We start from the raw sequence: 17,374 nt of genomic DNA, 5'->3' as shown, positions 1-17,374 counted from the left end.
TTTGTTTTTTTTGTTTTATGAACTGAACTTTCTAACCACTTTTCTTCGAATATCAACCCATGTTTTTCCCCATGCTGTATTTTACAGTGGTGTAAATGCAAAAAACTCCCAAAACAAATCATCGATCAATCAGGTTTCCATAACACTTACTTGGATTGTGGTTGAGCTGGAGCATATCCCATCAATGGACAATTTACAGTGTTCTATTCATGTGCATGTTTAGTGATGAGGGAAGAACTCGAACTACTTGGAAAAATAACCTACACAAAGACTGTGTGCAATGTTGTGCACACAGGAAGGCCTGAGTCGAGATTTGAACCCAGAAACTCTGGAGTGAGAGACTACCCCCATCCTGGTGCAAAATAAAGCAAGGGAATTCACTATGTGTATGAAGGCCCTGTCATTTTATGCCAATTCGATGCAGACTTTGTATTTGGCAGCAATGTACATACTGTATAACTTTAAAAAAATCCAATTGAGCATTGTTTAAACACCGCTACCTCAAATCCCAACACATCAATTTTCAATGTGTGAGTTGTTTTGTTACTTATGGGCTAACGTAGCTCAGACTGATGAGAGTTTCAGCTAAACGTAACTTGAAGTGACAAGTGGAAGGAAATAAATCTTGTCACCCAGTCCCAGTCATGTCTTTTTCAAATTCTGCCATGAAGGGAAAGGCTTGCAAGGAGAACGGGAACATTTCAAGAAAAAAAGGAGACAGAATGTTTTTCTATTGAGCACAGGGGCACCCTATGCACAAAGAAAGTTGCGGTGCTCAAGAAATCAGACATCATGACTCAACTAGACATGTTGAGGAGTATGCAAAGTAGCAGACAGATGAAAGGGAGGACCGGGTCACCAATCTTGTTCACTGAAGAACACTTTAATGTTCTGAGCTGTTATTAATAAAGAATGAGAATACTGGATTAGTTGTTCCTTTTTTTAACACTTGAAACTCATTTTTTTGTGGAATACTTCAGCGGCCCCCACATAAATTGAGTTTGAGACCCCTGCCTTAATTAAAAATGTCATTAAATAAAAATCTTGAATAATTACAAATGACATTCCAGTTGATTTCATTGAAAAAATCCACCACACCATTTTTGTGGCCAATGAAGCTATAATGACTTGGTGTTGTGCACCACATAAATTCTGCAAATTATTTGAATTAATTGAGTTTTGCACTTTAACCATTTAGCCATTTTTTCAAAGTTTTAGATTACAATTGTCCTTCCAGATTTTTTTTTTTCCAAGTTAATCCTTCCACAATTTACACACTTGCCAAAATTACACACTTGATGAACTGCAGATTTTTTCACCGCACTTTTTTCTAAGTACTGCATGTATTGACAATCCTTGTATTGTTACATTTACCGTGCCTTCCCTAACCAGGCTTCCTCGAGACATCTGTGATCGTATATCTTTATTAGAGCGCAGTCCCACCATTGTTGTGAGTCATTTCCTTCCGCTAGGGAGCTGTCACTCCTCTTCATCATCATTATGTTATACATAGATTCAAGAAGAACAAGCCCACGGAAATATTCTCAGCTAAACTGGCTGAATCACACCTTGTGGTCATTAGATTGGATATGGACAGAAAAAAAAGCATGAGATTTTATTGATCAACAACATACACTACGCGCTCACAAAAAGTTAGGGATATTGGACTTTCGAGTGAAATGCCGGCATGGACTTAAAATGCACTGTAGCCATGTGAACTTACAGGTGAACTTTATTTCACCGTCTGTAAACGTTTGAAGCTGAATGGCAAAATTTACAACAGGTGTTTGTTCCATGACTGGAGCAAGACATTTCCTGGGAATTTCCTGGTGCAATTTAAATTTGTCTTTATCATACTGTTAACATTTTGACATCACGAGACCAAGACAACAATGAACAATTGTGCTTTGCCATTTCCAGGCTTCAAACAGGAATTCTTCTCAGCGGGAAGTTGGCCACTGAGCTTAGTGTCATCAGCAGGTTGCAACTGAGATGCAGAGAAAGTGGAAGAGTCACAGAAAGGAAGTTGTAGATATCCCTGGAGGTGTATTGGTCATTCGTTTCGTGGATGAAACACCTGTTGGGAATGTTACCATTCAGCTCCATGTCAGGGAACAAAAAGTGTGATTAGAGAAATTCAAATTTAGATCACCTGTAAATATTATTGTGCATTTTGAGTTCTTCCTGTAATTTCACCAGAAAGCCGAATATCCCGAACCTTTTGAGTCGTTTAGAGTTCTTGACATGGCAGCAAACAGGAGGGGGCAACTTTATTTTGGACCAACTAATTATGTGCCTATACAAGCTACAGAGGGAATACATTCAGGAAATTGCCCCTAGGTGTGATTGTGAGTTTGTTTGTCTCTGTGTGCCCTGCGATTGGCTGGCAACCAATTCGGGGTGTCCCCCCCCTACTGCCCGAAGACAGCTGGGATAGGCTCCAGCACGCCCGCGACCCTTGTGAGGAGAAGCGGTATCGATAATGGATGGATGGAAGTTGTATGTTAATGTGTCAATATGTCTGTTGTCTATATCACGTCCATGTTTTCTTTTTATCTGCTAAACTTTCTTCCTCCTGCTTTTATTTCTCGACAATTAATTTGTAAATGGTTGTTAATATACATGATACATTCTTCAAAGTAATTAGATTAAAGCCGTTTCACTGGTTCATGTACTGTATGTGTAGTAGAGAGCTATACACTAATACAATTACAACACAGGTGTTCCTTGATTCTTTCGTTATGTTTGTGTACTGGAAACCTTACAGACAGACTTTAATTCATGTGAAGCATATTCTTTTTTTTCTCACCGATGCATTGGGAATGCATTTGTATCCGTTGGGACACATTCCACTGTGTGTATGTGTAACTGTTATGCAAGAGTTTGTGTGTTTTAAATGGAGCCTGGGGGCTTTGCAGATATTTAGTAAGTAGGTGACAGATGTTGTTCGGACTATTGGGCGACTGCTTAGCACCCAAAGGCCCAGGGACCACAGACACTGCCGGGAATGTGGGGCAAAGAAACACACACGCACATGCACACACAGTGTAACATTCTAGAGCTTAAAGAGTAAGCCAACCCAAACATATTTTTTTCAAGAATATGTTCTATGCAGGTCCACTAGTTGAAACAAGGCATTCTGATAAATATTACCTTTGTGGAATAAGAGTTAATCCACCCGTTTTTAGCCATCTCCGGGGGCGGCCATTTTGTCACTTCTGTCGACTGAAAATGACATCACAGTTGCTCAGGGCTCAGGTAAGGACCAATCACAGCTCACCCGTTTTCTGAAGCTGAGCCATGATTGGTCGTTATCTGAGCCCTGAGCCTTTGTGATGATTTGTCATTTTCAGTTGACAGTAGTGACAAAATGGCAGCCTCCTGAGATGGCTAAAAACGGGTGGATTTTGCTGCTTAACTCATACGTCACAAATGCATTATCACTCAGAATGCCATGTTTCAACTAGTGGACCTGCATAGAACATACATATTCTTAAAAAAAAATATGTTTGGGTTGACTTCATCTTTAAAATGGATACAGTATCATGCCTTTTGCACTAGTAAAACACAAGAACGCTCTAATTTTAATTCAAATTGAGGTGTTGAGCCTTATTAGAATATGAATTCCAAGATAGGTTCATTTGAACGTTGGACAAATTCATGGGGAGCACATATTGTGAGCGCTCCTCTAAGGAGAGACTGTAGCCTTGCTCAAGTGCACCGCAACAATAGTCGGCCTGCAGACGAGCAACAAGTAGTTGCAGTTTGTTGTGGCTGCAGCAAGACTGGCACGGTGACTGTGATTTCAAATTATTGCATTTTTCCCGATTTAACATCCATTAAACAGCTGCACTTTGGCTGGACAGACACCAAAGAAAAGTGTCTTTTTCTTATCATCTTTCATTTGAATTGTTTCCATTGTGCCAAGTGTTCCCGTGAGCTGTAAACGGCACTGTTAAACGGCCACAATTAAGAATGAAAGTGGCAGATTGGATGAACAGGTGACGAGACGATTATATGTTACAGTTGAGCAAGTTTGTGGCGTATGGGGCAAATGACAAATTTAATCGCTGCCTGGTTGAATTGGTCCGCAGAATGTTTCGCCGTGCACACGGATGAAGCTGAGCGGGAACCTGCTGCTTGACTGTTCCCAAATCTGTCTTAACTTTCAATTATTATTTTTGAGCGTTTGACCTTAGTGGAGATCTGCACTCTATTGAGTGCTGCTCTTTCACCTTGTTTACAAGCACAGCTGGCTTTCATGGCAACTGTCACTATGGCGACTTGTGGAGTGGAGTGTGCAGGGTGAGGGCTCTCAACAAGAGATGTGAAGTAGACCAAGAAGGAAAAGAAGGCAGCAAGTCCAAGAAAAAAAAAAAAGAGCCCAGAGAGGGCTGAGGAGACACTAGTGAGGGTTGAGGAGGACGATAAAAGAAAAAGAGAAAAGTAAGACAAGAAAAGTAATTAAAATCATGGATGAAGAGAAAGAAGGGTAAGCAATGGAGGAATTAAGAGAATAACGTAATGAAGCAGGCTACAGGAAGTAAGAGTGATGATGAATAAATCATACCACTTCGTAAATGTCGTTCATGCAGCAATTGAACACAAAGGCATACGATTAAACACAGCAACTTGCTGCCTGTGACATCATCATCATCATTATGGTATGATTTTGTTGCCATGTTCAGAGGTAATCACGTGTACTGATGCCTTCCTTGGCCTTTCATCTTATTGTGGCTAATGAGAACACAATCTAATAGGAGCTGATTAGCCTGCTTCTGGCTGCCTGGTTGATTTCACCTACAGGACGTTTTGCCACAAACAGCACACTTCCATACAAACGATAATCATTGATGATGATGATGGTGGTGATGATGACGATATACTCTTGGAACATTTGGAAAGGTATAGTCTTTTTGGTCTTGTTCAGTGATTTTTTTTGTCACTATGCTTGTTTGACATTTTAACGATTAACTCAAAGTTATGTTTGTCATACATTTCCAAATGATTTCAAATTATGGAGGGTTAGTGGATGTATCATGTTGCAGAGATGTGACATGTTTAGAGTGGTCAAGCTGTGATGACGCTCCTTCTGTTCATCAAACGAATGTTCACAGAAAAGGAAAGATGAGACGCTGTCCATTGAAAAGCTTATATCTCCAAATGTTGTTTATTTGTATGAGGAAAAAACATTTTTGTTTTTTTTTCCTATTTGTCTCTATTTAATGTCTCTAATTTCATTCCTTCCTTTCTTCCTTTTCTCCTGGGCCACTGCTGTACATAAACCTTTGGAAGGGTGCAAAACATTATTATTTTGGTACATTTCCCAGCTGCTGCCAATGAAAACACACACAATCTTTGCATACAGAACTGTAATACTTGGTGCAGGAACCAAGGACAGAGCCACCCATTGTTTCAAGGTGTCCAGTTTACAAGCCTCCAAGTTTGGTCTTTTTTTTTTAATTTTCATTTTTTTTTAGCACAACCAGGAGTCATTTTTCGATGTGTCTTTGCACACTTCTATCCTACCCTGTGATTAACCTAACTCTTTCTGGTTTTCACCCTGGGAGAAGGTCAAACCATCCAATTCCAAACAATCAATCTGATCCACCTGAATAAAACAATTCAGGTTTGACTCAAATATCACCATGATGACATAGCGCCAGATAACGTGCAAATACAGTAGATGACACCATTTAAGTCCCAAACACGTCTTTGGTGTAGCCTACATATGGTTTGAACTAATACAGATTTTTTTTATAGTCGATAGTAAGGCCTATTTTTTTTTGTAGAATAACATCTACACACTTGAGTCACCACTACTAGTTAAGTTTACTGTGAAAACCCACCACCAGTTGATGTCAGTGAGGCATCCTTGTTGATACCAAAACATGCGATTGCCGATTAATCGATTTCAAGCTTTTGTGGTAGAGTCATTGCGTTGACTAGTTGGTTCAGGTTTGCACAGTAGTTTATCTATGATTAGAATCTCATCTGCTTAAAGTACGACATTGTGTAATCACATGATGGATGACAATTACAGAAAGGCACCTTGAAGTGGAAGTTTAGTCGAAAATGTTCTTTATAATAATATGTTCCGTGCACCTCCATGAGTCTAAACACGTGATTCTGATTAATATTTTGTTTGTGGAATAGAGCAGCAAAATTCACCCCTTTTTATCCATCTCAAGGTGCGGCCATTTTGCCACTTGCTGTCGACTGAAAATGACATCACAAGTGCCGAAGGGCTCAGCTTGCGAACGTCACATGACCAAAGCCCAGGAAGTACCGGGGGTGCTTAGGCACGGTGATGTCATTTTCAGTCCACAGCAAATGGCTGTACAAAGCAAAATGGCAGCCTCCTGAGTTGGATAAAAATGGGTGGATTTAAAGTCATATTACCAAAACACAATAATAATCAGAATGTTGTGTTTAGACTAGTGGGGGCGCATAGAATGTATTATTGCGAAGACAATTTTTGATTTGACTTTCCCTTTAAAGCCACCTATAAGTGTATAGTGTACAGTTTTGCATCATATTGTGTCCTCACTCACTTACTCACTCGCTGTGGGATTAACTGTAGAATCCTATTACTTCAAATAATATTTCAGAATACACAAAGCTGTAATGACCACCCGTTTACATCATGAGGCTAACATCACAGCTGTGGGTAATATGGAGCAAAGCATTTATGGGAGAGTCACAAAGCATTGAGTGTTGTGTCAGCTTCAATTATTGTCAATGAGGTTAGTGGCACCAAGTGATCCTGTGTGTTTGTGTGGCAACGCCAGCCTTTCACTCAGATTAGTACAACTGCATGTTCACACATCGTTCTTAATCTTATGCTTGTGGGCCACACATTAAATCAAGAAGGCCCCTAATATAACCAAAGGAAAGCAAACAATAGAAGTGCTAATCATATTAGTGATTCTTAATTTGCATGCAGTGCTCTGTTGCTTATAACACATTCGAGAGTGTAACTGTGTTTGGTTAGTCAAGTCACTCCCCCCCCCCAAAAAAAAGCAAGGCAATTGATCTATTTGGTGGTTGTGTGTTGTGTGAAGAGAGAATGAATGCTACTTGGTAAAACTGCAAACTTTCACACAACATAATGTTGCACTTCCAAAGCACAGCCAGTTCATTAGTGTTGCTCCCAGTTTTGTTTTAAATGTGAGTAAATTTCTTTTGTCCTCCTCGTTTTCTTTCTGTTCTGCTTTTAAACACCAGCAATTACAGTAGGTACTCGTCCTTATTGTAATGAACTATAATTATTTTTCATAACAAATTTACAAAAATAATTTAGGGATTAAAATTGGTGTAGCGATGTAATTTCATTTTGTCCATCCATCTATGAATTTTCTTGACTGCTTAACCCCATTGGGGGTACCGGTGAGCTTGTTGGGCGGGAGTCTCTGTACACTGAGATGGTCGCCACCCAATCATAGTGCACATATAGACCAACAACTACCGTATTACATCTCTCAATGACAGCAATAGACAATTTAAAGTCTTGCTTTGACCTAACGTGCAAGTTTTTGGGGATCCGGGAGGATGTTGGAGTACCTTTGGGGTGCACCCGCTAACCTTTGGTGCACCATATTGTCATGTTTAACAATGTTAGATTTAAATTTTGTGTGTGAAACATGCTGATCTTAAAAAGATACATGAATTGACAACAACAGTTAATAGTTACAACATATCAGCAATCTGTCCATCTAAATATGCCCCCTAGTGGCTAGAAACAGTATAGTAATGACGATGTGATTAGCACCCATGACATCATTTCTTGCATCTGTAGCATAGCTGTAATCAAATTTAAAAAATGTTAAAGTTGTGTTAAAGTACTACCTTTAAAATTATTTGGATACTGAGCTGCTTTCTAATGAGAAATATGAAGGTATACTTTTGAGGTGTATAATATTGGTGGACCAGCTAGGACACTTGTGCTTGTACAAGTACAAACAGTATGCATATTTACAGTAGTTCATTACCTTATTAACCTAAAAGTGCAGTAAATACACATGACATCTTTAGCAAAATACAAATGTTTCCTTCCTTTCGCTGTTGTCACTACAAGCGGGATTCACAAATCATTCAGGATTTATCTGCAAAAATGATCTCGGACATTTCATTTATCCTCTGCCGTACTTTGTCCTGGCTTTGGCCCTACTAAGCAGAATTTCTTGTCCGATTCCCAAAACAGAGGATTTGAAGGCTTACAGGATGTGCTGCTCCTCCTTAAATCAATTAAGCTGCTTTGCTTTCTCTCCGCATTCAGGGCCCAAGCCTGCGTTTTGTTGTCATTAGTGAAGACTTAGATCTTAAAGTCATGGAAGGTAAAGATTACGGAAAAACACAAATTACTTTAGTTCCCACTGCAAATAAAGTCGGCGTATATGGAACGTCACTGTACTTTAGGCTGGACTGACACTGCATGGTTCAAGTGACCCAATAATCAATTGTTTTGCTTGCAAGCGTCACAACTGGGACATGTGTCATAGCAGTGTGAATTGAAAAGAATGCATGCAATTCGATACCTTCAGGCCTCTTTTAAATGTGTATGAAAATTGGATACATCTTGGACACCCGCTAATGCGAGTGCAGCGCAAACACGCAGATCGGATATATCCTGTCAAATAAGAGCTTGACCTGATGACCTCATTGATTCAAAATACATCAATTGGTGAAGTATATGCAATCCGGTCTGGCCAAACAACACAAATGAACTCAATTACTAACCCCAGGTGTAATTCTAAACTACAGCAAAAGCATAGACATATAGATATGGTTTGAATATTACATTGGAGGTGTGGTCATCATTAAATAAGTGAGAGAGAATTCTCTTACCTAGCTGACAGTTTTGCCTATCACTTCAGCCTTCGTGAGTGACAATTGAAACTGTCAGCAAGGTAAGAGAATTGTCACTTTTACTAGAAAAATAATCTTTGTCTGAAAAAAAAAACCGGCAGTCCTATTTTAAAAAAATAAGACAAGATGAACACCATAGGGCGGTTTCAAGGGGTGCTGAAGTGTAAGAGGACTCTTCCGTCATGCACGAGTTGCATTGTGAGAACATACGTTCATAAATGCCAATCTGATGAAAGTTTCATGGTAATTTGTTGAGTAATTTTTGCCACATTGGCCACATACTATCATTTGCATTCCCCAAGAAGTAACTAGTTTTTCGAATTATTATTACATATATAGTTATTATTGTTGTTTGTTTAGTAATGTTGTATCAGTATAATATCACCTACTAATTTTCAGTCATCATATTGGAATAGACATTTTCATAATCATTACCTTTCTTTGATGATTTTCTGGTCACTAATGTGGCAGATGGCGTCCATTTTGTAGCCAAATACAGTATGGTTTCTTGACATACACTTTCAGGACTTATTTTCCTTTGCGAGGACAGTTTCTTACAGTTTGAATGATATTAATGACGCACAATTTTCTTGTCACTTACCCAGATGATTTTCCAATGAAACAAAACATTTTTGGATACATTTTTTATTTGAAATGATGATTTCTCAAACACAACTCAAATTCAATCATGAGAATATTTTTGTTATTATGTGAGGCGTTCTTGCAGATCTTTCTTGAGTATCCAAACTTCAAGTCTCATTCACTGCCCACACGTATAATAAAAAGCCTGATTTCCATGGCAACCGTATCATGACTGCAGCCGTACTATACGACCGACTCACAAGGAGATAACTGTGATGATGTGTGAAGGTTTTTTTTTTTTTTTTTGCCACTGTTCATATGCCCATTCCTCTAAAATGTAAGGCAAAGGCTGGAAGTAAGCCTCAACCTTATTTTCCTTTTTGAGAATTCTCATAAGATAAAATAAGGTTGAGACAAAAAATACAGCTGCCCCCAGAAGTCAAATTTAGTCACTCACAACTCAATGATACCCACTAAAAGATCTGTAGCCAAAATTCTGCCTATAGAAAGCTTCTAACGCTTAGTTGATTGGCTCTGTCAGAGAAGTATTAATTTAACAGCATGTTTATTACTGTGGTTGTAGTTACTGTAGTACAACTTACAGAGAGATATTTGTCATATTTTGTCTCTTTCTGAGTACAAATCAAACGTGACTATGTGAGTCACTCACTTTCTTCTCTTCACACCCATTGTTTTTCACACCCCACAATGCCATGCGCGACTGTGGTTCGACCGAGTGCGTTTTGTGCTACTTAAGTAGCGTAGTTTTCTGAAAATTGTGGTTGACGAAACATCTGTCGTAAACAGGTGATTGATTTTTTTGTGTGTGTATTTAGTCTCGCGTGGGGCTGCACATCCAAGTTGATTGAGCACTGCAAATCTACCAACACTTTGCTCCGGGAGGAAGGTGTTCTCCAAGTGCCCACTTCACAGCAGCCAACTTTACACCATCCACAAGTGGAGATTTTCTCGCAGTTTCTTATAATCGTACTTTGCGTGTGTCTATCTCCTGCATGGACTCCATCGAGTCTGTTTATGCGCCCACCGTGTAAACAGCGCCTCGCCTGCTCTGAATTTAAAGGGAGTGAGGGAAGCCGCTTCGATTGCATGTCGGCTGTGTTCACACCCGTAACGGCGCAAACGCCCGTTTCTTACTGTGAGCGTCTACGAAAATACCAATAGAAAGAAAACTGTCCGCCCATGCACACAGTTAGAAAACACTAGTCTAAAATTGGCCCATTGGCCGGACTTTGGACACGACTGAGTGATGGTATAAATGATTTGCCACAGTCTTAGTAGCAATTTATAATTGAGCGGATGTACAATATAGTCATCGCTTTGGGAGGTATGACTGTCAATTACTAGACTAGAGCATCATGCCTCACAGTCAAACCAAAGGATGTTGGTTTGAATCTTGGCTCAGCCCTGTCTGTGTGGAGTTTGCATGTTTTCACAGTGACCGCGTGATTACTGTGTCTTCCTTCCACAATGCAACAAATTGAAGGCTAAATTTTCCACAGGCATGAATTTGAGGATCAGTCCAGGGTGTACTCTGCCTCTGGAAAGAGGTGGATCCCACAAACATACACAGAGAGAAAAAGTGTTTAACAAAAATGTATTTACAGCAATATTAACTATCGTCAAAGTACTGTACAACAAAGGTCGCTGGCGAAAAACTGCCAGGATAAAACAAGCAAACACAAAACGCTTGCAAAAACACAAGGGGAGCGAGATAACTGAAAAACACTTGTCAAACAGATGACACAGAAAAAGACAATAGTATAGAAACCAAAGTCGTGCGAATAACTCAACCAAAGATGATACACGCGGCTAAAACACGCGAACAGAAAACTAGGAACAAGAACTATTAAGTCTAGACAAACAATCTGCTGGCGCAGCGACTGCAAGAAAGGACGAATAACCCGATGAGGAGCTGTCGCGGTCGCAGTCCTTTTAAAGTCCTTGATTGCCAATGCAAAGCAGGTGTGCCACCGGGGGACACGCCCTCCAATTCCGCCGCCGACCGAAACAGAGCAAAATCATGACAAAACCGACGGTGATAGGCTCCAGGTCAACCTGTGACCCTGAAAAATATCAGTATGAGTTATGAATATCTAATGCAATTACAAAAATGCAAGAGATGACATGTCTTAAACGGTTTTCTGTTAACCGTCTGTTTACTGACCATAATTGATCGTGTCCCAATCAAGAGCACTTGTTGTGTTTACGTCCTCTAAATCAGCGGGAGAAGTGCTTAGCTTAATGGGCCTCTAAAGCTGCCAACTCGCTGACCCTTCTGCAAGGCGTAACGCAGACAAGGTCACAGAGACTGAGTGTGTGTGCGTGCGTGCGCGCGCGCGTATGTGTGTGTGGGAGAAGAAGAGAGATGAGTGCACATGGAGGCGAAATACAGCAATAAAAGTGTTTTCTGTGGGAGAGAAGCGACAACACACATGCACAAAGCACCGCGTGCAGGATTGTCCAAATTCAGACACCTGTCTCTATTACCCAACCATGTTGCCATGGAAACGTGTAGATTGTTCAAGCCTGATCTTTGAAATATGCTTTGAAGAAAAGATCTTTGTTGTTGGTAATTTTTCATCCATCCATATAGCAGCTGTCCTCAGTAGGGTTAGCTGGATCCTATTGTAGACTTTCTGTGAGACACCCGAGGACACGTTTGGATGGATAAACACTCACACTGAGGTTCACACTTATGGATAGTTTAGACATTTGAATTAACCTAACGCGTATGTTTTTGGAATGTAGAATGAAGCTAGAGCAAACAAACTCCACACAGTCAATAATTAAATACTACAGTGCAGTGTTATAGCATATGAATTTAGATGTACTTGTAGCAGCCTTACACCTGTGTGCATGACTGCCTCCTAATGTTAAAAATAACATGTCTTGGATCAGAAAAAAAATAACCGAATCACCGCTAATGCATCTGTATTTCTTTTCTGCTTTCAACCTCCTCACAGGAAACAGTCGAATATGCCTTCCTGATCATTTTCACGATCGAGACATTTCTGAAGATTATTGCCTACGGCCTGGTCATGCACCAGAACTCCTACGTCAGAAATGGCTGGAACATGCTGGACTTTGTCATTGTCATAGTCGGGTGAGTTTTCATTTCTCTTTTTAATTTGAATTTGAGTTTGTGTGTAGAAAACACTCCATGATACAATTTTGCGCACCAATTCTGAGAAACCTTTGCATACACATGCTTATTGGACATTTTCCCCGATTTTTTGCACCAAGCATGAAGTGGCAAATTGACATTATATATTTTATATTTAATGCAGAGTCGCAATTGAAATTATGAAATGAATGTGTATAAAGAAACATGTCCCACATTAAATCCTTTTTATTTTGGTCTGTCAAAAATTGGTGACTGATATTTGACATATTTCATTAATGGGTAATTATGATTAAACGCTACAAATTTTACCAAAGTGGTCACTCAAACGTCTGTTGTGACCAGGAAAAGTAATCTTAACAATTATGTATCACAATTTCTGTAAATATTTCAATTGTGAAATTTTTATTATAGTATATATATATATATATATATATATATATATATATATATATATATATATATATATATATATATATATATATATGTATATATATATATATATTTTTTTTTTTTTGAATGACACAGATGATCATTTTGGATGGCGGTGTCCAAGCCCTCACTTCACAAATGTGATCTGTGATCACCCTGGCCAATTTAACATTATCCAGCTGTGCAGGTCTGCTTACTGTTCCTTATGAATGTACTTTGCGTGCTTCAATCTCCTGCATGGACTCCATCGAGTCTCATTTAGCTTCTGCGATGCCAAATTCTGTGCGCCTCTCACGCACTGATTTTAAAAGGAATGAGGGGAGCCGCTTCAATTGGCCGGGAAGCTAGTCAACTGTGTTCCCTCCCACAACAGGGCAAAGCGACGCAAAACAGCTTATTCTATCTGCGCCTGTCAAGAAAAATACCAAATGAAAGAAAACTCCAACCTTGGGCACACTTAGACTGCTCTTTGCACTAGACTTGCGCTGGGCACGGAAATACTGTAGAGTACTTTGTTTGGACTTTGAAAATTTGTGTTTACCATAGGAAACAGCAGAAATAATGAAAAAAATAATACTTTGGAATACAGCGTTATTCTATTTGTTCTGCCAACAGAAGTTATACTAAACTATAGTTGAACTAAATACTTGGTGTTGTACCTGTTCAGTGTTGTGTTGGTCTCTTGTTTGCAGATAAAACAGATACGCGCACACACACACACACGCACACCTACACGCACATATGCCCCCCCCCCTCCACACACACACACACATTCATTAAATGTGATGGTTAATCAGTAGGCCAGGTCGACTGTGCAAAAAAAAAAGTAAATATATGCACACATGTACGACATAAACACACACACGGATCACGCTGCTCACATGTGCACACCAGAAAGTTAATAGCTAACCCCCCCCCTCCCTCTCTCTCTCTCTGTTGTTTGCTTTCATCTTCTCACTGTTTTGACGTCTTCATCACCGCCCTCCTCTTCCTCCCTCCCCCTCAATCATCATCACCCTCCCCTCACCTCTCCTCTTCCTGTCTCCGCAGCTTGTTCAGTGTAGTCCTGGAAATGATAACCAAAGACGCTGACTCGGGCGGCCAGTCAGGAGGCAAGCCTGGGGGGTTTGACGTCAAGGCCCTCCGAGCCTTTCGTGTGCTTCGCCCCCTTCGCCTTGTCTCTGGAGTTCCGAGTGAGTTAACACACAGCTGCGTAGGGGGAAATCCCAATCCCAATATATACTGTTTGTCTGGTTTACAGATTTTTTTTTTTACTGGGTATTTCACACCTATGGACAGAGTTAGAGTCTTCAATTAATCTAATTTACATGTTTTTGGTATGTGGGAGAAAGCCCACACAGCATAGGGAGATCATGCAAAACCTACAAAGGAAAGCTGAAACTGAAATCGAAATGAACCCGGAACCTCTCGACCGTGAGGCAGATGTGCAAATCACTTTCTACCCACTTATAACTAAGCCAGGATGTGCCACTTTGAGCCATCCACGACTCGCTCAAGGATCATGCTTATGAATCGAGAAAATAACCAAGCCTCTACAGGATTCCTACTTTTGGTGCCTTCTTACATGAGGTCTTTCTTTGACTTCACATTTCCATAGCAACACATCGTGAGGAGGAAAGATGAAGCTGAACTGAAAGAATTTCACCTTTATTTTCATTGAATGCTGCGTTTCTGGGAAAATACACTGACATTCTGACCTATGACAAAAAAATAATTGCCTCGTACTGTATGCGTGTTTGAGCAAGTGTGTGTGTGTCACTATAAAAAAAAAAAGATCTAATCAATAGAGATAAAGATCTAATCAATACTCTCCTAAATACAAGCTCAAGTTGTTAAATAAGTCTTATATGATGTGTTTCTATAAACGTGCAGCAATTTCAAGCTCTCCATTGCAAAATCTTGATGAATTTGAATCAAATTAAAATAACAGTTTATGTTTAAAAAAAAAAATATCTCACGCTTTCTGCGGGGCCAAGCTTAGTTTGCCTTGGTCCTTCCTTGGCGGACTGTGTATAAGTGTGTATGTATTCACTTTGAGTGTGTGATTGCAGGTCTGCAGGTGGTTTTGAACTCCATCATTAAAGCCATGGTCCCCCTGCTTCACATCGCTCTGCTGGTCCTCTTCGTCATTATCATCTACGCCATCATCGGCCTCGAGCTATTCATTGGCAAAATGCACGCTACCTGCTATGTGATAAAAACAGGTGAGGGCTTGAACCATTTTCTATTCAATCAGGACATATTAGTTTTGCCTTTTTGTGTGTTAAAAAGGGTAATTTTCGGTGGGGATGATCCGTCTATAAGTTTTGTTCCCGAATACATACAGAATTTAATTCCAGCGTTTGAATGGACATATTGCATATCATACACTGTAAGTGCATTATGCTGAAAGGACAGATGTTGGCTTACATCCAGCGATTAGATGACTAATATCAGACTATTGTTTTAGCACACTAAACCTTACGCCAGCATTGCTTCCACATTAATGCTGTATAAATGTTACGGATTACTCACGATAAGGAGATCCAATCTATGTTGGAACATCTCTGTGTGGAGTTTGCATGTTCTCTTCATTATTACATGGGTTACATGGAAAACTCTGTTTGTAGCTGTGATGGTGAGTGTAAATAGTTGTTCGGCTATATGTGCCCTGTGATTGACTGGAAACCAGTCCAGGTTCCCACCCAAAGTCACCTTGGATAGACTCCAATTAGCTGAGACCCTAATCAGAATTATTATTATTATTATTATTACTACTACTACAACTACTATGTATCATTATTATTATTATTATAATTATTTGGATTTCATTATCAGTGACACTGGTCAACACATTATTACACATTTCTTAGTGTTAAAAATACCTTTAGGGACACATAAAGCCATCTCTGATTAAAACTTGCTGTTGACCAATGTTCTTATTGTTTTCTTCAGGTGCTGTGGCAGAAGAGGAGCCAACGCCATGCGCGGTGTCCGGCAACGGTCGCCACTGCACATTAAACACGACTGTGTGCAGAGAAGGCTGGCAAGGCCCCAACAATGGCATCACCAACTTTGACAATTTCTTGTTTGCCATGCTCACTGTGTTCCAGTGCATTACCATGGAAGGCTGGACCGACGTACTCTACTGGGTAATAATATTATTTATAGTGATGGGACAATGTTAAAAAAAAAAAGAAAAAGAACTAATTACCTAGGGAGGCTCGCACATCTGCCACACAGGTTCGAGGGTTTGAACCTCAGCTCAGGCGTTCCTCTGCGGAGTTTGCCAGTTCTTCTCATGCAACTTCCTCTCACATTCCAAAAACATGCATGTTAGGTTCATTGAAGAGTCAAAATTGTCCATAGGCGTGCATATGAGTGTGAATGCTTTTTTTTTTTTTTTTTGTGTGCCCTTGCGAGTCACAATGCACACACATCATTTTATCGATGAACACCATTCATCGTTGGCCTGTCCTCCCTCCTTAGTCATTGTCCTCTTCAGCCTCATGCTTTCTATTCATGCATGCGTTACCATGCCAACGACATGCTAAGGCTGTTGCTAAAGCAAAACACGTGACAAACCTATGCGAAGGCTTCAGAGACAAATTGAAAGAAAAATGGAGACTTTGTATCTTTTGGATGTCTCAAATGGGCATTAATGGGTGAATCAATTCATTTATTGTTACTCTTTGGATTGTGTGGACTTGACTGTTGATTGTGTCTTGGAGCAGTTGAGGCTGGTTTGCTATACTGTACGTAAATAAGTAATAAGTGTGCCCTCAATAAAATGCTGATTCTTCAACAATGTCTTAAAAGATGTTTAACCCGTTTAGTCTTTTTCTGTTTGTGTGTCTTTGTAGATGAACGACGCAATGGGCTTTGAGCTGCCATGGGTCTACTTTGTCAGTCTGGTCATCTTTGGTTCTTTTTTTGTTCTTAATTTGGTTTTGGGTGTCCTCAGTGGGTAAGGTTCTTTCCTTAGATTTTATGCCAGTTTGGTGACTTGTGACAATGATGACCTCGATGCCCTCGCTGTGTCTAGAGAGTTCTCCAAAGAGCGAGAGAAGGCCAAGGCACGAGGTGACTTTCAGAAGCTTCGTGAGAAGCAGCAGCTAGAGGAAGACCTGAAGGGCTACTTGGATTGGATCACTCAGGCCGAGGACATTGACCCTGAGAACGAGGAGGAAGGAGATGAGGAGGGAAAGCGCAACAGTGAGTTCCCTGGATTTAATTCACCTTTTCCCGATGCCACCACTCCTGAACTCAGACAGACAAATAACCAGAGCTGGGCACTTTACCCGTTTTTGCCGGTGGGCACTTTACCTTTTTTTGCGGTTCCGTCGTCCG

At 40.1% G+C, this 17,374-nt stretch overlaps 1 protein-coding gene across 14 annotated transcripts in view; it reads left to right on the top strand.

The window, feature by feature from the left end:
- Positions 1-17,374, top strand: part of cacna1db (calcium channel, voltage-dependent, L type, alpha 1D subunit, b) — a 68,484-nt gene that overhangs the window by 12,648 nt on the left and 38,462 nt on the right. For all 14 annotated transcript variants that reach the window (XM_086027011.1, XM_086027026.1, XM_086026946.1 and 11 more), the window contains exons 4-9: positions 12,435-12,574; positions 14,075-14,217; positions 15,097-15,249; positions 15,980-16,176; positions 16,888-16,991; positions 17,070-17,239. In XM_086027011.1, the coding sequence (XP_085883137.1) occupies positions 12,435-12,574; positions 14,075-14,217; positions 15,097-15,249; positions 15,980-16,176; positions 16,888-16,991; positions 17,070-17,239 (907 nt within the window). The remainder of the gene's footprint in view (positions 1-12,434; positions 12,575-14,074; positions 14,218-15,096; positions 15,250-15,979; positions 16,177-16,887; positions 16,992-17,069; positions 17,240-17,374) is intronic.

Source organism: Filicampus tigris, chromosome 1 (assembly GCF_054856515.1).
Source record: "Filicampus tigris isolate MCC_2025a chromosome 1, RoL_Ftig_1.0, whole genome shotgun sequence".
Classification (NCBI taxonomy): Eukaryota; Metazoa; Chordata; class Actinopteri; order Syngnathiformes; family Syngnathidae; genus Filicampus; species Filicampus tigris.
Note: the sequence above shows the minus strand (reverse complement) of the source record. Positions and strands in the feature narration are given on the sequence as shown.